Raw genomic sequence first — 23434 nt, 5'->3', positions numbered from 1 at the left:
GGAAATATCTTTTCCTTGTTTATTATTAGTTTCAATCTTTCACTTACTTTATTTACTTCCCTTTTCCAGATACTGAATCTTGACAGTTTCTAAAGCAATGTCTGGTTAAAAACGTAATTCATCGTGGTATCTTTCACTAAACGAACTTATGAGATCCTACTTTTGAATCAAAAGATTAAGTTAAGTAACAAAAATTAAGAAAGAAACTGCAGTGCATAGATGGTGTATGATATTGAAAACAAACTGAAGAAAGTTTTAAAGAAACTTCATGGTTCCGTAATGATAATACTCGTCTGATAATAATGGTAATGGTACAACGCTGAATTAGTGAATCACCTGGATTCTTAGGTTCGGTATCTCGGTAGTTACTATACGTTCTGTTGTGGATCAGGTCTCATGCCATTTTTCGCCAAAAGATAAGAAGAGTTCGTTCTTGTACATGCACCATTAACTTCAACTTTTTTTAAATTTTCCTGAATTATCTGTATAAGATCTTTAGGGATTCTTTTCTTATAAGAGTCATACGTGTAATAGATAAGCACACTATGATCTTTTCAAGTGGAGAAGCATAAAGCAGCTGACAGAATTCATAAAAAGAACTCGTGTAGCCAGAAAATAACACTAACAATGGCTTACAACAACATGGCCGTCTCCGACTTTCACGGAACCCCAGAGCTCAAACAAAAATTCCTTGAACATGTATTGTACGTTTCCCTAGCTAAAAGCGCCGCATATCTAAGGGTAACAATTTTCATGAAGACAGCCTTAAAAATTCCTTTGAGAGAGCCTTTGGAATTTTATTTCCCTGTTCTTATAGTTTTCTTCGCTTCAGTTGTACAGATTGACTCGGGTGCAGACTAGAACAGTGACGTTTCGGAAAAATAAAGCAAGCCACTACGGAGAGTCGTGTTTTCAGTTCCCACCAAAGTTTTTAGCATGGTTCCATTTTGCTTCATACGCAGTATTCCTTTCTCATAATCTTTTTCAATATGAATAAATCAATATATAGTAACAATGTAGTAATAGGTAGCTTTGACTCAATGAAGTGATTTTCAGCGAAGCTAAAAAGCTTTAAAGAAGTTCCAAAATAGTCCTTACTTCTAAACGTGTCGACATTTTGATTAAAAAAATTGATTAGTAACTCCTTCCTCGGGGAAACTTGTTTTTGAAGTTCCTCCGCTTTAGCATGATCGTAACTGTCGCTGTCTCTCTTTGACACAATTATCAGCGTCAGATAGCAACAGTGTGTTTGTTGATGGAATGTCTGAAAAACTCAAGGTCCTCAAGTGGTACTACGCTGATGTGTTTGCTTTGGAAGATATCATTTCGTAGATTGTGGCCTGCCATTGGCATTCTAAACAAAGCAAATGCTCTGTTAGTAATCACCTAGTTTACCAAGAAAGGAAGAAAAACAAAGATTAAATGGGGAAAATGGATTAATGTCGACATTTCCAAGTTCCTGCTGACTAATTTTAGAGAGAATACTGGTAATGTCACAGCAACAATATCAGTATCGTCTTGGTGAACGAACAGATCGTTAGAACTGTCATAACCATAGTTGGAAGACGAGTGAGATGCAGTGGGTAAGCAATATCGTGATGGCCTTTTCGATGAAAGTTTTCCTTCTCTTTCTTGGCGCCATTTGTGCAGTAAAAATTGTTAAAGGTAGGACTAATTGTTTTGTAGGTATGTCAAAGTAATTTTAAGTCAGCAATGAAAGAACTTCGCTTGTGCGGAGGCCTTGCGCTTCACCTGTGTTGCATACTACTCAATTTTTTAATTCATAATCAGTTGTATTTGATTCTAGTTTATCGCTTAAAACAAGCATGGAAACCATGCAAATAAACCCAAAGTACTTGCTTGGATGACAAACGTTTTTAACTTGAAATTATTTAAAGGACAAGAGGACATTTAAGCAAAACAGTGGGTAAAAAGATATGCTTTAAGAATTTCCAAGAAAGAAATATGTTTTGAAATATTTTCTTCCGTATCAAAAAACAAGATCAATTGTGGCCATCCTTTCCCTTCAAGGTAGCGCCCAAACATTGTGTCCATCGGCCGCCAAATGGTTTCCAAATTAAGCCTATATTTTTTTCTTGATCTAGAAAAATCAGACCCGTTATTGTCAGTCATTTGCTTTAACGCAAGGGAAAAATTCTGGGAGCCATCCTGGCTCCTAAGATAAACCATGAACGAAAGTCGCTCTATGTTCGGGAAAAACACGCTAAAATCGTGGATTTAAAATGCTTTTGTCAAATTGCTGCTGGGAAATGGCAACAATATAGACTGCTGGAGCGGTGCAAGTCAACATCTTTTGAAATACTACAAAAAAATAAATAACGAAACTGCAGCATTCCTCGAGTTCTTCAGATGGGTGGGTGAATAGTCAGACGGGTCTGCACGGATTTAAAAGCAACACAAACTAACAGTAAATGGATTTTCAGATTTGGAAAATAGGTCTACAGACAATCTTAGACTGGCTTATAATATTGCCTTACCCTGTTTGTTTTCTTCAGGGAATTTTTAGGCCTCAGACTCTCTTTGCCACTAATAACAAACACTTAAAGCATGCAATTAATTCTTTTGTAACAAGAAAGGTGAACTAGTTGCTAGTCAACTGATCCCAATTAATTGATGAATATGTTAAAATAACTAGGACTTGTTTACATGAATAAATCTATATTTGTGATTCTCAACAACGAACTGGTGGTAAAATACGGCCCAATGAATGACCGGAACAGAGACACTCGTGATGAGAAACGAAAAACAGATAGAATACGGGCAAACAGAACTTCTGATATGTACGGAACAAGCTTCCTGCGAGAAAAGATGATTGCTTATAGATAGTCTAGCCATTCTAAGAAATAACGATGCGTAGGACGTATTTAAGAGAGCGACAAGTGTTTGTTATTATCCTGAAACATTGCCAAATGGTAGACATAACGTCAGCTTTGCCGGAACTGAGAAATTTTCGCTTAAGCATGCGCAGTGCGATTTACTATGATTTCTTCGCCTCTGATTTCCTTTCCTGAGCTCCACAATTCCTCTCGACCGGAAAAGTTTCAAAATCCTAGACGATTCAGCGAATTATCACCTTGGCATCACCAAGAGATGAGCACCTATAAATGCGAATTTCCTGTTTCTGAAATTGATGAGATTCCTTAACATCAAAGAGTCAAGCAATGGCCTTGAAGAACTTTACAGTCGCTTGAACGCTTTGTTGTATTCCCACTTGTTTTGTTTTTGTTTTTGGCTTTTTCGCAAAAGTAAAAGTAAAGGCATTTTTTTTTCTCTCGATCGATTCTCCCAAACTACGTACTGTAGGCGCAAACATAGTTAAATACATTAACATTGAAAATTCGCTCATTGATGTTTTGTTTCTCTAGTATACCTTTAACCTTACTTGAGCACTTTGGAAAATTATAACAATTTTGTGAAGCATATTCGCTTAAATTGTCGAAGACCTTTCTTGGGACAGTTTGGTTCGAAATATGCTTCCATCTCCCTCAGCACTCATGCACTTTTCCTTCCTTCTTTTTTTTCTTTTTTTTAATTTCAGGCGAGCGAACTTTTGGCATTGTGCAACCTCTTCCTGAAAATATCTACCCTTTAGAGTATACTACAGCCAGTGTTACTTGCGTTGCCTTTGACGCATCTGGGGCAAGAGAACCTGAGAAGATCTTGTTTTTCAGAAGTGATGATCTAGATAGAAAAACAGAATTGAAACCAAGCGAAAAACTCTCGTTTACAAACCGAACGGAATATTTAGGCGAGTACACACGTGTTTTCTTTGAGTTCTTCCATTTTATTATCTCCTTCCTGGCTTACGATGCATTCATTCTTCTGACCACTGATTTCTTCGGCGTAATTTTTCGTACTTAAAAAAACTTTGGAAACTTTCCCCATTATTACTTGGGTTATTACAATACCTGAAAACACAATATTTTGATGGTCTATGTTTTTACTGGTGGATATGTGAAGCACAGGAACAAGTTATGTGGGGATTCAAAATGGCAAAGACAATTTTTTTTTCTAACGAAATCAGCATTTGTGCACGATCCTCGTAGTAAAGCGCACCATATAAAGTGCTACTGCGACCAAAACGCACCTTTTCTTTTCTCCTCAGTGGTTGAAAGTACTTACCCTAAGTAACAAATTTGCTAAATATTAAAGCAAAACTCCATCGAGAAGTAATATTATTTTCCCTGTAGATTCGCGATCTAAACGCCGCCATTCTTCGAACTACAGAACTCCGCGCGAAGAAGAAGAAACTGGGTCGAGAACGGAAGTGACGTCAACGACTCAACAAACGTGGCTAATTTGGTATGCCGAGAGAGAGGGTTGTTTTTCTGGTTCCGCAGGAAAGAAGGAATAAAATTCGAAAGAATAGCCCATTTTCGAATTACCCTTGCCCTCATTTTCAAAACGAGTCCTGGTGCTCATCCTTTCATATGATTATAAGTTTTCATTCACATGCAAATTAAACTCATTTTCACAAGAATGGTTGAGCACCAGGCCTCGTTTTGAAAAAGAGGCCAAAGGTAATTCAGAAATGGGCTATTGTTCCCCAGCTTTCATTTTGCGTAGTTTTTGTAAAGGCATGCCTTCGCGACGTTGGTGAAGTGAGTCGATGACGTCACAACTAAAACCGCTGTAGTTATTTTCGCGGACTCTCCAGAATGTTATTCGAGCAATGGCGGAAGAATTTTCAATGTCTTTGCGGCGCTGTTTTTAAGGAATAACGTTGTCAAATTTGAGAAACTTGCGTTTATTCTTAAAGTTTAGGGTCTTAATGTGAAGTTAACACCAGAATTTATGGGAAATAAAATGCAAAAATTTCGTCGCAATAGTGAAAATCAGACCTGAAAAAATTCAGGCCTGCACGGGATTCGAATTAACCACTGACCTCTGCGATACTAGTGCAGCGCTCTACCAATTGAGCTAACAAGCCAACTGGGAACAAGTCATCAAATTAGTCTGACATAGACCCGTAAGATGATAAATCAAACACAACGTACAGGCCTGAATTTTTTCAGGTCTGATTTTCACTATTGCTTAAATAGTGCTCTTTATTGCGAGGATCGTACACAAATACGTTTCTATAACCGTAGTTCAGATATATGAATTTCATATATTCGTTGTGTTTGATTTATCATCTTACGGGTTTATGTCAGACTAATTTGATGACCTGCTCGCAGTTCAATTGTTAGCTCAATTGGTAGAGCGCTGCACTAGTATCGCAGAGATCAGTGGCTCGAATCCCGTACAAGCCTGAATTTTTTCAGGTCTGATTTTCACTATTGCTTAAATAGTGCTCTTTACTGCGAGGATCGTGCACAAATACGTTTCTATAACCACATTTCAGATATATGAATTTCATATATTCGTTGTGTTTAACGAAAATAGCTCAAACTTTTCCTGTCAGACGGAAAACCTAGACTCTTCACCACCATGAGAATCACGAATGTAACAATTGAAGATGACAGTCTGTATGGAGAACTTGGACGTTACGAATGCGATGCTTTTGCAAAGAATGAATCTGCTCCTAAAAGACATGGCTTTACTATCAGCGTTATTACAAGTAAGTCTTTATATCCATAAATTGCAGCTTCACCATATCAAAAATTTCATTATTCTTTGCTTATTTATTCCAATTGCAGAGTGTATGTAAACGCCTGCGCAACTTAAGGTGCTCTGATCTCCCAACCAGTTCCTACCGAGTGACTGAAACAACCGCTTGAAAGTGGGAGGTCTTGGTAAAACACTGCAATTCAACTTGACCAAATTTTTACCGCTAGTTGAATTCCACGCATGCATTTACGATTACCATCGAGTATCTTGAGAAACTCTGTCAACGAAACTTTCTTTCCGGCAAAACATTAAAGTTGCCGACTTTTTTCTATTTCAGGAGACGAAATTCCTAAACTTGTTGTGGTCCTACATACCAACTCTCTCATTTGCAACTTAACTAGAAGAGGAAAAAACAAGAACACCCCATTAAAGGGGATTTCTTGGTATAAAGATGGGAAATTGTTGGTGAGTTTGCGTAATCCAGAAACAGAAATTAAAGAAGTTTTTCTTGCTCCACTAAAGTTTAAAGATGTTGGAGTCAGAGATGGCGGGAATTACACCTGTCTGATGGAAGTACTGTTACGACACTTCAAGAGCTACATTGTTTCAGACTACATTGTAATTCACAGTAAGTAAAGCGAATAACTGTATTTTTTGGTTTTCTACTTGATCGACACATTTTTCCTCTGCCGAATTCAAGTCCTTCAGGGACTGTAGAATACCGATCCCTCGGCACACTTTGGGCTTCATGGGTAAGGGCGAAAAGGGGGCCAAAAAATGAATGAGTCGAGGTAATGGCAATTTTTTTCAAATCAGTCAATGGAAACCCAACGATAGCCTTTCTGCAAAACATGCATTTTATTATAATCATCACAATCAATCATCATCATCGTCGTCGTCGTCGTCGTAATTAGGCAGCTTAAGATACAGACGTTTTCGGGGCGACGGCGACGTGGAGACCGATTAAGATTGGGGCGAGATTGACTGCGCATGCGGCCTCGCCGTCGCCCTCACGTCGGCGACGTGAGATCAGTGAGTTTGCCGTCGTGGTGAAAACGTGAGTTGATCTTGTTCGTTTTATTTAATATACTGCCAGTTTTGTCACTTGTATTAAAGTGATTGCATTATCACATTTCGCACAAATCATTACACGATGTCTTGGCCAACTCAAGAGACTTTTTGTTTTCTCTTTAGGTTAAAATGACCGAGGCAACACAGTGAAGTCCAAATCGTCGAGATAAGTTTTGGGCATGCACGCATACAGTACTTGAATTCTTAACATAAAAGGGAATTTTTGCTTGCTGCCATTCCCTTTATCAATTCGTAGATGCACCTCGAAAACGTACACCTCAAATCTATGGAGATTTTCGTTTGGAAAATTAAAGTTTTTAGACGGAAATATTTCATACAAAACCAAGAACTCTTCATCGCTAGTAAGATTAGCGTCGTAGTAAAGGACGGGAAGGTGGCGGAATTCTTTAAACGTAACCATGCTACGACAAAAAAGTCTCAATTTATAAAGCAAAACTCGACGAACTTCGCAGAAGTCGCAAAGGCCGGCCGTCATCAGAATCTTAACTTCAATTATGGCGCGAAAACGGCAACCTCTGACCCAGTTTACCTGGGTTGTCACGTCGCTGTCGCCCCGAAAACGTCTGTATCTTAAGCTCCCTATTGTATCATCATGATCATCGTTTATGAAATTACTTTTACTCCAGTTGCACCGTGGTTTGAAAATAGAGATGACAAAACAGTCAGGGCGAAGCTGGGAGACAACGTAACTTTGGAGTGTAGTGCCAGAGGATACCCTCTGAAAGTGGAATGGAGGTTTAAGTGTGAGCGAAACAAAACAGTTAAATCCTGCATAGGTAAGTTTGAGCTGGACATAAATACTTTTCCGCTAGGTGTTCAATCCCGTCAGTTTTGCATTCCGTCAGTGAGTCAGTCAATCAAGCAGTATGTCTATCAATTAGTAAGTCAGTCGGTAAGTCAGTAAGTTAGTCAGTCAATCAGTCAATCAGTAGGTCTGTCTGTCTGTCTGTCTGTCTGTCTGTCTGACTGACTTCTGGTTCCTCACTCACTCACTCAGTCCTATCATATATCATTTCTAAGACACTAAGTCTGTTTGGTCAGCGACTCAGCTAAATCAGTCACCTCATTAATCAGTCACCAAATCAGTTTGACTTTTTCTTCTACAAAAATTTACACACAGCATAACTCTCTCTCAATTTATATTTCAGTTTCTTCAACGGATGAGCATTACAATGATGTTACACAGGACGGACGTTCCAACCGCAATTACTTAACCATCACGAACTTAGACAAGGCTCACTTTGGAGTTTATTACTGCTGTCTGCAAGCAGGTTGCTCTGACAATATTACCGAAGATCAGTGTCAGCGCTTTGACCTCGTTGAAGCAGGTAGCAAGGGGACCGGGTAGAGGGGAGGGGTTGTGTCACGAGAAAGTTGTCCTTAACCCTTCCCAAAGTCTCTGTAGTATTGTAGTCCGCAGTTTTCTTTAGCCCCTCTTTTATACTCTGTTGACGAAGACTGATCCCTCCTCCATTCCCCCTGAAAACCATGCATATAATCACTCCCAAAAATTCCTTTCTCCCATATTGACCGGTTTATTTGTTTATTTCGCTATTTTGTAATTATAATACATCAGTATTAATAAAAGCAATGATATAATCAGGTCCTTAGGCTTCCGTAACCACGTTAATGTTGAGGCTGTATGCAGTGTTAAATTCGGTGAAAACAAAAAGCAAAAGCCAAAAACAGAAAAAGCTAAATTCAAAATCTTAGAGGGAAAGGTCGATTTTAGGAGCTTAGAAAAGGGTTTTCCATCTGGGGCAGACGAGTTGCGTTTGTGACTTAATTCGACCAGGTTGAATGCCATCGATTGTGAATGGGATACGGGAAACGTACAGAATCTCGCTATCTCGAACAGAAATTGAGCTCGTGGGCATCTGTGAAGAATGCAGATGGCCCGGAACTGTCCCAGTTGTGTCTGAAACAAAACCAAGAGATTATAAACTTTATAATCTTTTAACAAACCTGAATTGAAGGCTGATTTCTGAATAAATGTGATTCACTATATGCAGCCGGTTTGATCAGTAGCCTTCTACAACAGTCCTTTATTCTCGCGAGCGAGTTTTTATCATTTTCTCGCTGGCGAGTTTCTATTTTCTCGCCAGAGAGTTTTTATTTTATCGCTAGCGAGTTTCATATTTCTCGCTAGCAAGTTCCTGTATGCTCACTAGCGAGTTTTATTCTCTCGCTGGCGAGTTTTTAATTCTCTCGCTGGCGAGTTTCTATTTTCTCGCCAAAGAGTTAATATTTTCTCCCGAGCGAGTTTCATATTTGTCGCTCTCTGAGTTCCTTTATCCTCAAGAGCGAGTTTTTCATTCTATCGTTGGCGTGTTTCTATTTCTCGCCAGATAGTTATTCTTTCCTCGTTAGCGAGTTTCATATTTCGCGCTAGCGAGTTCTTATTCTCTTGTTAGTGAGTTTCTATTTCCTCGCCAGAGGTACTATTTTCTAGCTGGCGAGTTCCTCTTTTCTCGCTAGCGAGTTCCTTAGCTTTTTTTTCGCTAGCGAGTTCGTTTTTTCTCGCTAGCGAGTTCGTTTTTTCTCGCTAACGAGTTCGTTTTTTCTCGCTAGCGACTTCGTTTTTTCTCGCTAGCGAGTTTCTCTTTACTCACTAACGAGTTTCTTCTCTCTGGAGAGTGATTAAAATCTTGCTAGCGGGTAAATGATTTCTCGCCAGCCAGTTTTCAATATTTTTTTTGCAAGTGAGGTTCTATTTTTTCACCAGCGAGTTTCTATTAAGTCTCGCTCGTGTGTTTGTATCGCCCATATTTCAATCAATTTGTTGTCTCTGGTGGTAACGGATCCTTGTATCACTGCGGCCTAGAGACAGAGAAAAATAATCGATATCTGTTACATGCAATGTCTGTTACCTTATCTTTTAATTGATGTAATTCTTTATTCTCCCATTCTAAACATTTTCCTTTTCTCCAAGGTGATTTTAAAGAGATTGCTGTTACGATGCCTGTGGTATTGGCTGTCTCAGTCATGCTACTTCTATCCATGAAGATTCACAGTTAGCCAGTTCTACTGACATTGAATAAGTTTATAGCAACGATGTCATACGTTCGGGCAGAGTGACGCGAAAGAAAGCGTCGGGAAACCACAGGAACTTGAAAGCTGCCCTCCCTTTGTTTTCTCGTTGTTTCCTGTCTCACTAAACCCTAAACACAAGTTAAATTACAGTTGGGCCAAAACGGTAAAGATGGAAGAAGTAACATCTATTAGAAAGTTATTATTTCACACGGAAGGTCATCAGGTCTCAAATGAATAGTATACAGTAGTCTTAAATGTCACGCAAACATAACCTTTCTTGCAGAGACCTTAAAAATATTTCACCACAAGTTCCCTTAACTTTCATATCTTACTTTCTAATTATTCTTCATTTTATGTTTGGGTAATTGATGCCTTGATAAATTGTGGCGATCCAGACTCTCATCAAATGGATACAAACATGGCTCAAGATAATGGACTGGTGAATCACTGTCATATATTTGCGATCCACAATATCCTTTAACTGTTCTAGTAATAAGAACATGTTTACCTTCGGGCAACTGGGGTGGAGCACAACATTCATGCAAGGATCCCGTAAACTGATCATATTAAACATTTTTAACACTCAGTCAGGCACTGAGGCGCATTTGCGGGCTCCAATGGAGATATGGTGGGCGAAATTATCATTCCGCCCCTCGCTCGCTTGCGTAATTGTTCCAATCCGAGACTCGGTTGTCATTCATTCAGTTTTGATTTTCTCAATTCTTCCTCCAAAGTGATGATAACAGTAATGCAAGTCGGGTCCAAAGAATGTTCATATTCATAGTTGAGTTTCAATTTGTTTAATTAGATAGCTTAGATCACATTGGGTCCAAAATTACTTAGTCGGAATGATAACTGTGCAACTGTTTCATCTCTATACCTAAAGAAAAGAAGGATTTATGAGTATTTTCCAAATCCCGTCTTGATTTAAATTCAGGGTCGCCGAGTCTGCCCCGCCGTACAACTTGAGCAAGGATTCATTCATGAGAATCATTTTTGGATGGAAAGAAATTGTCATTCAGTTGTAAACCTGGTGATTGGCTGAATGGATCTTGAGAACGCCGCTTCTAGATAAATGGTACCTTAACTGCAGACAATCTAGCTTCTGTCATTAAACCCGGTAAACATGATAAAAAGATTCAGGATAGCAGATTGAGACAAAAAGATAAAAACCAACGACAACCAGGTAAAAAAAGACATTCATAAGCAGCCAGTACAAACAAATAAAACACTAAAAGCCAATTTAGCTGAAGCTTTTGTGGAAAACAGTAATTCACAGTTACTCTGCTATTTTGCAAAAATAGTTTGCTCAGTTCCATTTGACAGTGTCCTTACATTTTCATTACACGGTTGTGAATACTATTAAATGTCTGGTCTAAAACTGTTTTCGATTTCCTTGGAGGCTAATATTAATGTTTACGGTTGAAAGTTCAACTGTGATGAAAACGGTATAAGGATAACTTTACTCCATACTTGTTTTAAAGAAATGGTAATTCATTCAAGCATCATCCAGATCAAGGACTTCTTCTACCATAACTCAGGAACTTTTTGGAGCCAGCGGTTAGGATCAATTCGTCTAGGAAGCTTTGTTACCGCGCCTCCTTCCATGGATGGGCAAGCAAGTACATTTCCCGATCTCTGTGATCGGAAGTCATACACTGTTACTATTATCAGAAGAAGTCCATTCGTGTTTGGAGGATATACAGACGTTGCTTGGAGTGAGAAAATTTTATCATAGAGAGCATGTGTTTAATTTTGGTGTTTCCAAGTCCACAAAGAAATAAATATGGTTCACTTTTGCTGAGGATGTTTACGAAAAATTAAATGATTTGTATGTTTCTACTAAACCAACCATAGTTCTTTGATAAAGGAAATTTCTTTAACTTATGCATGTATTACACCACTTTTACTAGTTAGAGATATAAGAAATTTTAACTGTTTAGCTTTTTATGGTGTTGCTGCTTTAATTGTTCGCAATGTGTTCACTCACATAAAGTTTCCACTTCATTCCCTTGTTTTTTTTCTTTCTTTTCTTTTCACACCTGCGCTTTTCCTTCAAATGCCGGCTCTGGATACAGTTCCACTTCCAAAGAGTTTTCTCTCATATCAACAAGGACTGGCACCATTCAAGAGGATGGTGAAAAATCCATCATATGCAATCAGTGCACGTGCTCAGGTGATCAAGGTCCAACATTTGGTGGTGATGGGGACATCCATATTGGCAATAATGCCCATAGTAACGCTTGAGCTCGTTCATCCACATCCTTCGGGAAGGGTAACTACTACTCAGTGCCTAGTGATGAAAAGGACCAATACACAATTCTTGCTGGAGCTCGATATTTCAAGCCTGATGAGTTGGAGGTGTTTTATCTCGATGGAGTCACATAAAAAGAAGACAAGTTAATTATCAAATTGAATAAATTAGTAACTTAGAACTCATATACTCAGTGCTGAATGTGTCAGATTATGGATAAATTTATGAATCCTAAATTATTGATATTTGGCTTATGACTCGTTTAGCTGTCAATTTATCACCACCGCCACGAGAGAGAATAGCAGAGAGTAATATATAGCTCTAACACTCTACCTAGTCAGAATAACCTTTGCAATAAGAAAAACAAGCAGAATGTTGAAATGAATAGAATTTTCTCACCTATTCTTTCGGATGTTACTGTTGACTTCTTTACATAGTTTGCTCAGGTTACGATTCATGTTATATTTCACAGTTAGATTATGAAGTCAAGATTTCTGTAACGTGATTGTTGATGAGGGACGAGTTGTGTTAAATTATGTTAGAGGTAATTGACTCGGTGAATTGATACTGGTAACCAGGCCCTTAACGAATTAATAAACAAAGTCAACACAGAATTATTCATTATATTTGTTTCCCTGTGTTGGTGCTCTTCATATGAATGATTTTAATTAAAAGTCCAGTGACCTGTATAATGAAGCTTTTATTTTCCGTACGAGCACAAAGATAAGAAATAAACAAAACACTAGGCGGAGTATTATAATCCTCTAACTTCTTTCGGTATTGGTTTGCCGCGTTTTTCAAAAATATTTATGTTATTGTTAGTGGCGAACAATTAGATTCATTTCACCTTGAAAAGACTTAGGTTCTTACGTATTTGCCCTAATACTCTCGCAGGCGACAAGCTTTGTCGACAAGAAAGAGATCTTATCCTGAAATTTTTTTAACAGTTGAAAGATTCATTCATAACAATGTCTTGGAACAGAACGAGCTACATAAAATACCCCGAATTTAAGCAAAAAGCGAGCATACCAAGAGATGAACTGGACGCTGTTGTCGCCAGACTTAGTGCATCAAAACCAGCCGACACGGAAAAAGCTAATGAAGCGAATGAAAAGCTGCTGAACAAGGAGCAAATCGATGAAATGCTGGAGAGACTGGCAAATACTGAAAAGAACAGAGAAAAAACACCTGAGAGGCAGCGTATAGGAGCGGCAAAGGTCATGGGGATCGTCAACAGTTATGCTTGGATAGACGGAAGACTGCTAAAGAATCGTATCACAAGAGCTGATGGGAACTGGTATTGAGTGAACAAAAAATAAAAACCCCGGTCATGAACGATATTTAGAATACCATTCGATTTGAGTGCGAGTACCAAAATTTGCCTGCTACTGAAGTGATTTCGTGAGAACCATCGTTTTATTTTTTCATCGAACATCGCCGCAACGAAGAAATAATGCACGTACGATTGCGTGAAATAGTGTAAAAACTGTGACAAAGCAAACATGCCTCGTGTTAAATAGTTAATAGCCGGTAAGTTTCAGTAGCATTCACGACTTGACATAGATTCTGTTGGCAAGACAGTGCTTAAATACGACGCCATTACTTACTGAGTTTACATTCTTCTTTAAAAGCGGGAATAAACAACTTGAAGAATTACTAAGATTATCAAAAAAATTGTGACAATGAATTGTTGGTTTAGTGCATGCTTTTTCACATCCTCGAATTGGTCTTTCGTTTATATGTTTTACTGCTACATGTATCTCAGATATTCCAGGATTACCTGAAAACGTATGAATAAATAAATAATAATAAGGTGTGAAATGTTCAGCAAGCAACCGTGGACGATAGTCCTACTCTTGTACGTTGGATCAGCAGTGATCTAATCGGCGCAAAATAACGAATATAAATATAGAGGCAAGACCGATACAACGTAGATAAGTCTTAAAAACGGAAGGTTGGTTTGGCTGGTTTGGCCAGCCGAAATATAGAGCTCCGTTTTTAAAACTTATCTACGTTGTATCGGTCTTGCCTCTATAAAAATATAAGGGCTACCTCTTTTGATCTTCCCTAAACTGATATCAAGGAACCACTTTCGTTTCAAGCCAAACCATGATATGGCGCCCTCATCTGCTTCAATTAATATTCAGAGTTATTCGTGTCACTACAATCCCAATTAAGACATCTAAATTCCCCATTCTTATACTCGCTTGTTTGTTTTCGTTATGTGGTTAACCATGAGTATTAACAGCTCTCACGAAACCCCTGATTCATCCCCGATTGTTGCTCTTGTCACAAAAAGTTAGTTGTTTGCATAAAATCGCCCAATTAGCTTTTCATCGTTATAAAGCAAATAAAAGTATTTTCTGGTTGCATTTCTGAAGCCGTTATATACCTTATCAAGTCGGTAATGTATCGGCTTAATCAACCGAGTAGGCACTCGGTACTAATTAACGTTTCGTTGTAATCAATTTCGAAGTCACGAACATTTGAAACTACGTTTTTGAGAGTTGTACTGAACAGGAAAGAATTCTGCGTCGTTTTTGTGTTATTTCTAGATTTTTCAATCCCTCAGGATGCTATTTTAAGCGAATTTTTGGTAATCAAGGCAAGAGAAGACCAGCTTCCACACGACAGAATACGAAAATTTTCACCCCATTATCTGAGCACGCTGTTTATATACATCATGACTTCACAACCGTGGGGAACAATAACTAAGCCGCCGTTTGAACTAGGATACCAGAAACTAAGTGAGGAAGAAATAGAAAGCATGGTCGAACGATTAAGTAGACCGAAAACAGCACCACAGGAAAGCAAAAGGCGACCGCGGCCGGCGATCGAGAAACGAGAATTGTCTAGTGACGACGTCAACGCAATGGTTGCTAGGTTGGCGCACAAAGAAACCAACTTTGAGAAAACACCTGATACTCAGCGAGTGCATCGTTTCAAAAACGAATGGGGAGCTACCCTGAATTCATATGCTTGGAATGGCTGCAATCATCAAGCTATACTTTGTGGGGAAGAAAGTCCATAAAAGAAGCATGACACTTTAAATCACGAAACAAGAATGCGTGACTGCTTGAGTTCTTGTGTAGGTGGTTTGCTCGTTACGTCATCGCCGCCATGTTGGTGGACGTAAACAATAGATATCTCATTAGCTTCTTTTGTTCGTCCACCAGCATTTGTTCCTTTCACCATTGTTACCTGCGTCTCTAGAGATTGGTTGCAAACCACCTATTATTGCGAACTTCTCAAGTCTTCACTTGTTGTCATAAAAATATTTGAAAAGCAGATGGTGTGTTAAAATTTTTTTTATGTATTTCGCTGATCTCTGTTGCTTTATATCGACAATATCGCTAATAAGATAGCAGAGGTAACACGATACCGTCTAATTCAAACTACTCAAGTTGTAAATAATTAAACATTTCACTTTGAAAATATTTCGTGGCTCAGCTAGACCATTTTAATCCTTTTTCCCTTTTCAGACTCGATAAGTGGACAATTTTCTGTGGCATTTGAATTAAACAGTACTCCAGCCCTAGAGCAAACAGATTAAATTCGTTTTATAAATAGGATCATTACAACGCAGTGAAATAAAAACAAGACTAGAAAGGTCATTTGGACTTGTCATGTCTGATCACTTTGTTATGGAAATTAAGTAAAGCTCCCGGCCCACTTCGTACTTGAATTTGGGTTTTTGTTTACTTTTTCTTTTAGTACGTGACGCTTTTAAGCGGTTTTAAAATTTCAGACGAAATCATAGCGGATTCTGCGCGCTTTTTGCTCGTGGAGGAAAGATGGCGAAGAAACCGTGGGATACAATAACACATCCTAAAGAGCGCAATCCAGAGTTTCTTATGGGATACCAAACGTTATCCGAAGGGGAAATTAACCAGATGGTCGATCGCCTGTACATACCAGACTGGACAAATCGAAATGAACGGAAACAAGCGCCCATTAACAGAAGAACCAAGGTAGAAGTTCATGAGATGGAAGATGACGACATTGAGAAAATGGTTGAAAGATTGACCAAAGATGGAGAAAAGAAAGCTACGGATCGCAATCGAACTGGAGCCATGAAAGAACAAGGTGTTGTGAATACTTACGCGTGGAAAGGATGGAATTAAGTGTTTTCACCTGATTGCGACAGTTTGACGCGAAATTTGAGAGCTTCTTGGTTTCTTATCACAGCACCAAGGATGAATTCGAGGCCGCCATATGCGACTTCATTACCACCGTGATGTCTCATGGCCTGCTGCGAAAACATTGTTGATTGTTGTCAAGTACATGGTCGCGACTAAACGAATGGAGAATTCGGCATGTGGATAGTCCATAGCTTCAGTACGAAACTTATATTTTCGGTTCAAGGGATGCTTCAGTACGAAACTTATCACAGTTCGGTTCAAGGGATGGAAGTTTCCACCACAACAACCCTCTCGCTCGCTCTATAGTGACAGGGAATCTTTAGTGTGAAAACGTGTTGGTAATGTAATGGATGTTACTAGAATCAGTCTCAAGATGAATTGTCAAGTTCTCTATTGCACAAAAGGCATTATTTCAATTAAAGTAGAAACAAGCTAGATGGTATTCAAAACGAGCGTGAGGCCTTTCTTGCTCTTGCTGTGATTATCTGGAGTTAGCAAGGTTTTGATGAGAGGCTTGAAGGAGTGGAATTTTTTACTCATAGATGCCAGTTGTTATTCTAAATTCAAATGATTCGTGTGAAAAAAATAATAGCACAATTGACCTCATATTTTCAAGTTTGTTGATCTTCCCGAGTCTCTCACCGAAGGACTAAAGACGACTCAACACGTAGTAATGAGATTTATTATTAAATAATAGTCGGCAATTTCGGAGACGTTTATATTTCGGGTGCATTTCGGTTCAATCATTCGTTGTTTTTTCCTATAAACAAGGTCATGAATTCCTGTTTATTACTGATGAGATAAAGAGCAATTAAGTAATGATAAGGGTTAACCAGTTACGTTTCGATTTCCCCCGTTACTAAAATTAGTAACAGGGAACGGGGAACGCGGAATGGAGAACGGGGAACGGCGAACGGAGAACGGGGAACGGCGAACGGGGAACGGCGAACGGGGAACAGTGAACGGGGAACGGCGAACGGGGAACGGGTGTACAGCGGTAACCCACCTGAGAATTCAGAATGGCGGAGTAAACGATGTTTACAAACACTGATTTTATCGCTAGGTCGCAGCTTGCAGCGAAATTAGACGACTCGCTTTTATTTAACTATTGCCTAGGCGAAGCCACGAAGCCTAGTATTCCGAGGTGAGAATTCGAAGTTTCTGCAATGGCTGCCACCATTTGTTCTGACGTCTCTCTTTGTTTTTCCCTCTTGAAATCTGCATCTTTTGGTAGAGTTTGGGTATGTTGGTTGTTTGCATTGCCCAACAGCGTTTTTGCAGATAAGTAGCAAGGAGGTAATATCTTAGATTAACAGAAATGAGCTAGGAAATGTAATAACAAGCCTATTTATTAAAATTACTACCTGCAGTCATCTGCTTACCTTACCGAAAAATAACATCAGGAACGTATCTTTGTATCGACCCATAAACTTCCATGTAAACAATAGAGAAATCAAACATTGACAGAACTTTTGATAACATTTAATTTAACATGTTATCTAACATTTAATTGAACATTTAATGCAGTAAATGGTTTGAACCCGGGGGTACTAGACGAGTATGCAGTAAATGGTTTGAACCCGGGGATAGTATGTAGTATGCAGTAAAGTGGTCTGAACCCGGGGATACTAGACGAGTCATCCTACAACCCTACATCACACAAAGCCACAACTATCAGAACTCTAACACGACGCGCACAACTAGTATGTGACTCGACAGACAGCTTATCCGACGAGAACAAATACCTTCACCGTGTTTTTACGAAGAACAACTACAATGACGACTTCATCCGACGAAACACTCACCGACCCACTACCACTACCGAAACAAACGACACCGCAACCCCTACGACTACAGCAACCATACCGTACATAAAAGGTATGTCTGAAAACATCTCGCGCATCTTACTACCCTTCAATATCCGCGTCGCCCACAAACCCATCACCACACTACGTCAGTTACTAACCAACGTTAAAGACAAAGACGAACCGAGGAACAGACAGGGAACGATTTATAAGATCAATTGTTCCGACTGCCAAGCCTCCTACATCGGTGAGACTGGCAGAAACCTCACAACAAGACTGACTGAACACAGACGGGCGACGAGGAAAGGTGATGTCAGCAATCACATTGCTGAACACCATCGACTTACCAACCACAACATTGACTGGGACTCTGCGCAATGCCTAACCTACAGCACTGACTATTTTCAACGACTGACTCTGGAAAGCTGGTTTACTAACTTAGAACAGACTCCCCTAAACAGATGTCAACAACTACCCGCCCCATACAAACGACTCATTCACGACATAAACATCACAAACGACCGAAAAAGAACAACCTAGCTTTACCGACAGACCGAAACAGACCAATCACGATCGACTTACGTCACTTGAGTCTTACAGCCAATAACATCACGGCAAAACCAACCGATCATTTCACACGAACTGGAATAAGAACATTCTACTGACAACAATCATTCACTTGACTCTGATGATGACTTCCGCACAGGTTGTCGAAACGTCAGTCACTGCCACCGACAACAGTCCTTCTCAGGACTACACTCACCCGGACGATCAGACTACACCTTCACATTAACATTTAATTTTCGAAAGGCCCTCAAAAAAGCTTTGAAGACATGCTAAAATATGAAAAAAATATGAAATATGAATATGAAGGTCTATCAACCCAGGTTAAAATCGTCTTTTACTGCAATAAATAGCATTTTCCTTCTTAGACATTGTTTTCAATTTCATAAGAAATCATTTTAAGGCACAAAACTTACAGTTTAAAAAAGAAAAAAACAACTGTCATTTAAAACTCAACATATCAGTTAAACAAAACCCAACATGTAAATATTTAAAGAAAAATAGCTTGTAGTCCTGAGTTGATTGTTCAAATGTTGTGCATGAATTGTAAGATACTCATCTTTCCGAGGATTTGATTTCTATGCAACCTGCAATGTGTGCCAGACAAAAACTAAATTTATGAGGCACTCAACATTTCAAAGTAAAATCCTCCAATAAAACCTACACTTACCGTCTATGCTTTTTGCTCCGACGACCCCGTTCGAAGAGCACATGCTCAAAACTAGTTGCAAGACCCTTTTAGTTCCCGTTACTCCGCCATTTTGAGTTCTCAGGCAGGTTACCCCCGTTCCCCGTTCCCCGTTCCCCGTTCCCCGTTCCCCGTTCCCCGTTCCCCGTTCCCCGTTCCTAATTTTAGTAACATCCCGATTTGAGGGGCAGAATATTTGACATCCAATTACTGACAAGTGTAACCCAAACTAGCAAGAAAAGCAAACACGTTCTAATTCCTGTGATTAGCGATCGTATCCCTTTTTCACCTGTCGTCAAAACTTCTATCGAGTAAACGCTAGGTACTTAAATGTAACTGGGATATGGTCGTAATTTGTAAGGTTCTTTTCATGTCATGAGGATTCACTTACAGGGGTATCGAAGGCCGGAGAAATTCGGTGAATTTTGTCTCAAATTTGTAAATAAATTATTTATCGACAGATTTTTCACAATGACTTGAAATTTTCACATGCGATATATGAAAAAATGATCGATTTTGCGGGGTGTCTGGAATAAATGACCATTTTGGACAAGAACTTCTCTAAACCCTAGCCAATTCAACACTAGCTACTCAAAGTGATTTAGCACAAGCACAAAAACTACTGTACTAAAGATTATCAGTGCAACTCGCCAAAAAATCTTCCATTTTGACAATTTCTCCTCAAAAACTGAAAAAAAACATGAATAAACAAGTACTGAAATTTACAGAATATCATTCCTGTACATTCTCATTCGAACACCTTGTGGCAGATCAAGACGTACTGCGCTGTAAATTTTCTTCACCGCATATAGTTTTGGTTCGCCGAGTTCAGATCAAAGAATAAATCTACTCCGAGATGATGCTGCCGCAATAGCATAACACGCTGTAGCTGCACTATTTAATTAGCGAAAAAGGGGCAGTATCTTTGACATAATTCGTCTGAGAATCCGAGTTGCTTTCTTTGGCAAACTCTAACGTTCGGTCATCAAGGTTATCAAATACAAGAGGGTGGAGTCTCAATTCCTGCTTTTTTTTAACAAGATCGAATGAGACGCTGTTCGCGGTCAGTCATTCTATAGAGCATCTTCCCCTATGATTGTAAATAACCGAACCGTTTATTTTTCCGCGTTTTCATTCGCTACTGAAACCTAACAACCAATCATTAGCATTAATTGCGGTTAACCCCTTGAGTCTCAGAATTTAAAAGCGGTTATATAACTTCTCCTGACAAAATCAAGTTGCTATCCGGCAAATAGGTTATATGAGAATATGCAAACTGGTCAGCATATGGCTGTAATTTTGATATCCATCCAAATTCTCCTAACTACTGCCTAAGGAATTGTGAAGCACCTGAATGAATGACTAATGATAAGATTGGAGTTTAACACCTGCAACACTGGACACTTTTGCTTCCATCGAAACCGTCTTCATCTGCTCTGCGAAAATAATCATGGCATTTGAATGTGGGTTTTGCATGCCAGCTCGAGATTCTGTTTACTTTCAAATAGAAAATTTACACAGAAGGCTTGACCAAACAAACGACTTATTACTTTATCACCATAGAAATCGAGAAAGCGAACTCCGACAACGGGATAAACTTGCGACCAAGCTTAAATTAATCGAAGAAAGTGCACGAAGCAGTGCTTACAAATGTGGCCGAGAGTCTTCGAAAACAAAGAGAACGAGACAAGAGAAAGCATCAAGAGGAGACAATCTCCGTTCTTTTGCAAAGTGGAGGAAACAGTTGCAGATTGTTCTCGACGCCCTGGATGTCGCCATGGAATACCTTCACGGCGTTAATACCAGACGAGCTCGTCGGGCAATCGTTGAATTACAGGAGCTTAAAGATGATATTACTGCAAGTTTGATTGAAACCTCTCGTTTAATGTCGTCGGATGAAGAAGCAAAAACCGTTAGTGGTGACCATGATCTTCGAGCTTCAAAGAGAAGCTTGGAAGCGATTGTGAATGAGGCTGAACACATAAGACGTGTTTCGCACAACTTATCAGCGGAAATGAAGAATGAACTACAGGGATTGAAGAGCGAATGTGTTGCTATGGCTAAGGACTTGGTAGCACTAAATAGGATCTTAGAAGAACAAAAACGAGAGTTAATTGAATGAATTGAGCCACAGGTCTTGTTTGTGGTACATTATTGCAAGATAAACCTGAAGGGAGCACGATTGATGGTAAAAGTATTCATACCCACTTTTGGGCTCTACGTGGCAACAATAGAGCGTCTTGGCTTTCATTCTTTGATACCTTATATTAATTTTTCATTATGCCCAATCAGACTATGACCTTATGCAAGCAAAAGCAAGCACAGGATGTTGGTTTACCCATGGAACTGGAATTTTCCTTTTCAAATATCCATCGGTACTCAACATGTTGTTCCTTCTATTGATTAATAGCAGTCTAAACCGATTCTGTTGTATATAATTATGCACTTGCGCAAAGCAACACGGTATGTCATGGTCTTTGGCGCCTTCGAATGACGAAACAGTTGACTGGTAACTCTTCTGTGACTAGGCGTGTGCTTCTTTCGAACACAAATTAAATTAGAGCCGTTTCTCTGGCTCTAGTTTCCGCCAGAGCTTACACGTACTACACTGGTTTCGTTAACAAAGAGCGACTTGGGGTATTCTTACAGAAATGTGTATGGCAGGGGTTTTGCAGTTGGGCGGTCATAAAAATTACTGACTGTAACAAAGAACATGTGATTGTTTTAGTTTTGTCCCTCGATCGTGAAAAAAACTAATAACCACATTTCTTGGAAAAAATCCTCCCTGCACCTTTGAGCGAGAGTCAGTAAGTCGGTCAGCTCGAGAACATCGTAATGATACCTTTTAATGAGATCATCGAATTACTTCTTTTGATGATCCATTAATTTAAAACTAATTATCAAAATCGTGGATCAGTATCGGCAACTGGCCACAGCCTCATATATGATCCTCTTGCTCTTCCCAATACTCCTTTGCCATAATGGCGGAAAATCCGATGGAGGTCTGAGACTTGTTATGAATAATTTCACGAAAGCGAGGCCACCCGGGCAACACATGGCGACGCGAACACAAACTCTCACAGTTCCTCGAGCTTTTTAACCGAAAATGACATTCCTGAAGCTTCCTTAGGAGATAGAAATCTCTCACAATTCAAGACTGAGGACTTGAGACTATGGTTGAAGGGCAGAGGTGACCCAGCGAAATGTTTAAAGACAAAAGCAGAGCTTGTGAAAAGGCTAGTTTCGAGCCCAAGATGCGTACTTCGAGGTGTTTTGATTGCTTGAGGAAATTGTCAATTGTGATTACTTGCACTTAAATTGACCTCATTTCTTATACTTTAGGGTCCTTTAATACATCAAGAGCGGAAAAGATAAAACATCATTGATCCTGATCCCTATAATCTTTATTCTAAACGAAAACAACTACGCTCGGCAAACAACACAAGTTCACACTCCACCCCTAAACGACATGTTCCCGTCAAGTTCCCTCAGGAATCTAGTATGTGGAGCTACTCACTTCAGAAGATGCCTCTGTTTACCAGAGCGGAATTAAACAATCATATAACACGTTCTGGGGTCTAGATAATGGTAGATTTCCATTAAAACAGCGTTGTTAGGAAACGAAGTGTAGCAGGACACAGCAGAATTGTCGGCGCGAAAATCTTTCAATAGAAAAAAGTCTACTTTTTAAACATTCATTATTCTTTGAAATGCTTTCTATTTCTCTTCAGAGCTCTTCTATTCTCATTTCATACTGTTTCACAAGCGCGCCAAAACTCTGATCACTCTGAATGCATGCATCCTTCGACTCGATCAAATCGGTCTGAGTTTCGATATCTTTTCTCTTTGCCTCATTTTCGACATTCTTTTCATTAGATTCTACAGCTGTAATCTGACTCTCTAGCTGTTCATTCGATTTATCATTTACGCTGCTTTCCGAGTGTGCACACCATGAATAAAGCCCTGGATGATTGATGAGTAGTTGCTTTACTAGTGAATCTTTGAGGTGGAGGCTTCCTTTTGCGCGGCGAAGTACAGCATTGGTTTGAAAGCATATTTTACCCGCAATACTTTTCTTCAAGTCTTCCATTTTAAAATGGTGCGAGCAGACCATGGTTGAGTCCAATATTTTGAAGCTTCGGCCTTCCTCTCGACGGATTGCATGAAGCCATTGCTTTCTCGCGAGTTTTTCTTTGGGAAACTTGAAGTAGCATATTTATTAACCGTTTACGTCGCGATATCCCCTAGTAGTCCATGAAGGAACATAGCAGTGGCATGGCATTGT

General features: G+C 39.3%; 3 protein-coding genes across 3 annotated transcripts; all 3 read left to right on the top strand.

The window, feature by feature from the left end:
- Positions 1 to 1598: 1598 nt before the first annotated feature.
- On the top strand, positions 1599 to 8011 carry LOC148733561 (contactin-2-like). Its single transcript, XM_088758006.1, has 6 exons — positions 1599 to 1665; positions 3560 to 3769; positions 5426 to 5581; positions 5909 to 6199; positions 7290 to 7439; positions 7812 to 8011. The coding sequence occupies exons 1-6, from the start codon at positions 1599 to 1601 to the stop codon at positions 8009 to 8011; spliced, it is 1074 nt and encodes a 357-aa protein (XP_088614132.1).
- A 6335-nt stretch (positions 8012 to 14346) lies between these two features.
- Positions 14347 to 15564, top strand: LOC111328819 (uncharacterized). The gene has a single exon (XM_088756996.1). It carries the CDS (start codon positions 14634 to 14636, stop codon positions 14979 to 14981), a length of 348 nt encoding a protein of 115 aa, XP_088613122.1. The 5' UTR covers positions 14347 to 14633; the 3' UTR covers positions 14982 to 15564.
- Positions 15565 to 20349: 4785 nt separating this feature from the next.
- On the top strand, positions 20350 to 21861 carry LOC148733560 (uncharacterized). Its single transcript, XM_088758702.1, has one exon. It carries the CDS (start codon positions 20600 to 20602, stop codon positions 21269 to 21271), a length of 672 nt encoding a protein of 223 aa, XP_088614828.1. The 5' UTR covers positions 20350 to 20599; the 3' UTR covers positions 21272 to 21861.
- Positions 21862 to 23434: the final 1573 nt, after the last annotated feature.

This window comes from Stylophora pistillata, chromosome 4, assembly GCF_964205215.1.
Source record: "Stylophora pistillata chromosome 4, jaStyPist1.2, whole genome shotgun sequence".
Classification (NCBI taxonomy): Eukaryota; Metazoa; Cnidaria; class Anthozoa; order Scleractinia; family Pocilloporidae; genus Stylophora; species Stylophora pistillata.
The sequence above is the reverse complement of the archived record's forward strand: the minus strand, read 5'-3'. Positions and strand labels throughout refer to the sequence as shown.

Excerpts from the sequence above, each read along its gene's own strand:
- LOC148733561 (XM_088758006.1), top strand. The coding sequence starts at position 1,599 with ATGGCCTTTTCGATGAAAGTTTTCCTTCTCTTTCTTGGCGCCATTTGT. Across the intron at positions 1,666-3,559 it reads TGCAGTAAAAATTGTTAAAG|GCGAGCGAACTTTTGGCATT; the intron begins GTAGGACTAATT and ends TTTTAATTTCAG. Across the intron at positions 6,200-7,289 it reads AGACTACATTGTAATTCACA|TTGCACCGTGGTTTGAAAAT; the intron begins GTAAGTAAAGCG and ends CTTTTACTCCAG.
- LOC111328819 (XM_088756996.1), top strand. The coding sequence starts at position 14,634 with ATGACTTCACAACCGTGGGGAACAATAACTAAGCCGCCGTTTGAACTA.
- LOC148733560 (XM_088758702.1), top strand. The coding sequence starts at position 20,600 with ATGGCATTTGAATGTGGGTTTTGCATGCCAGCTCGAGATTCTGTTTAC.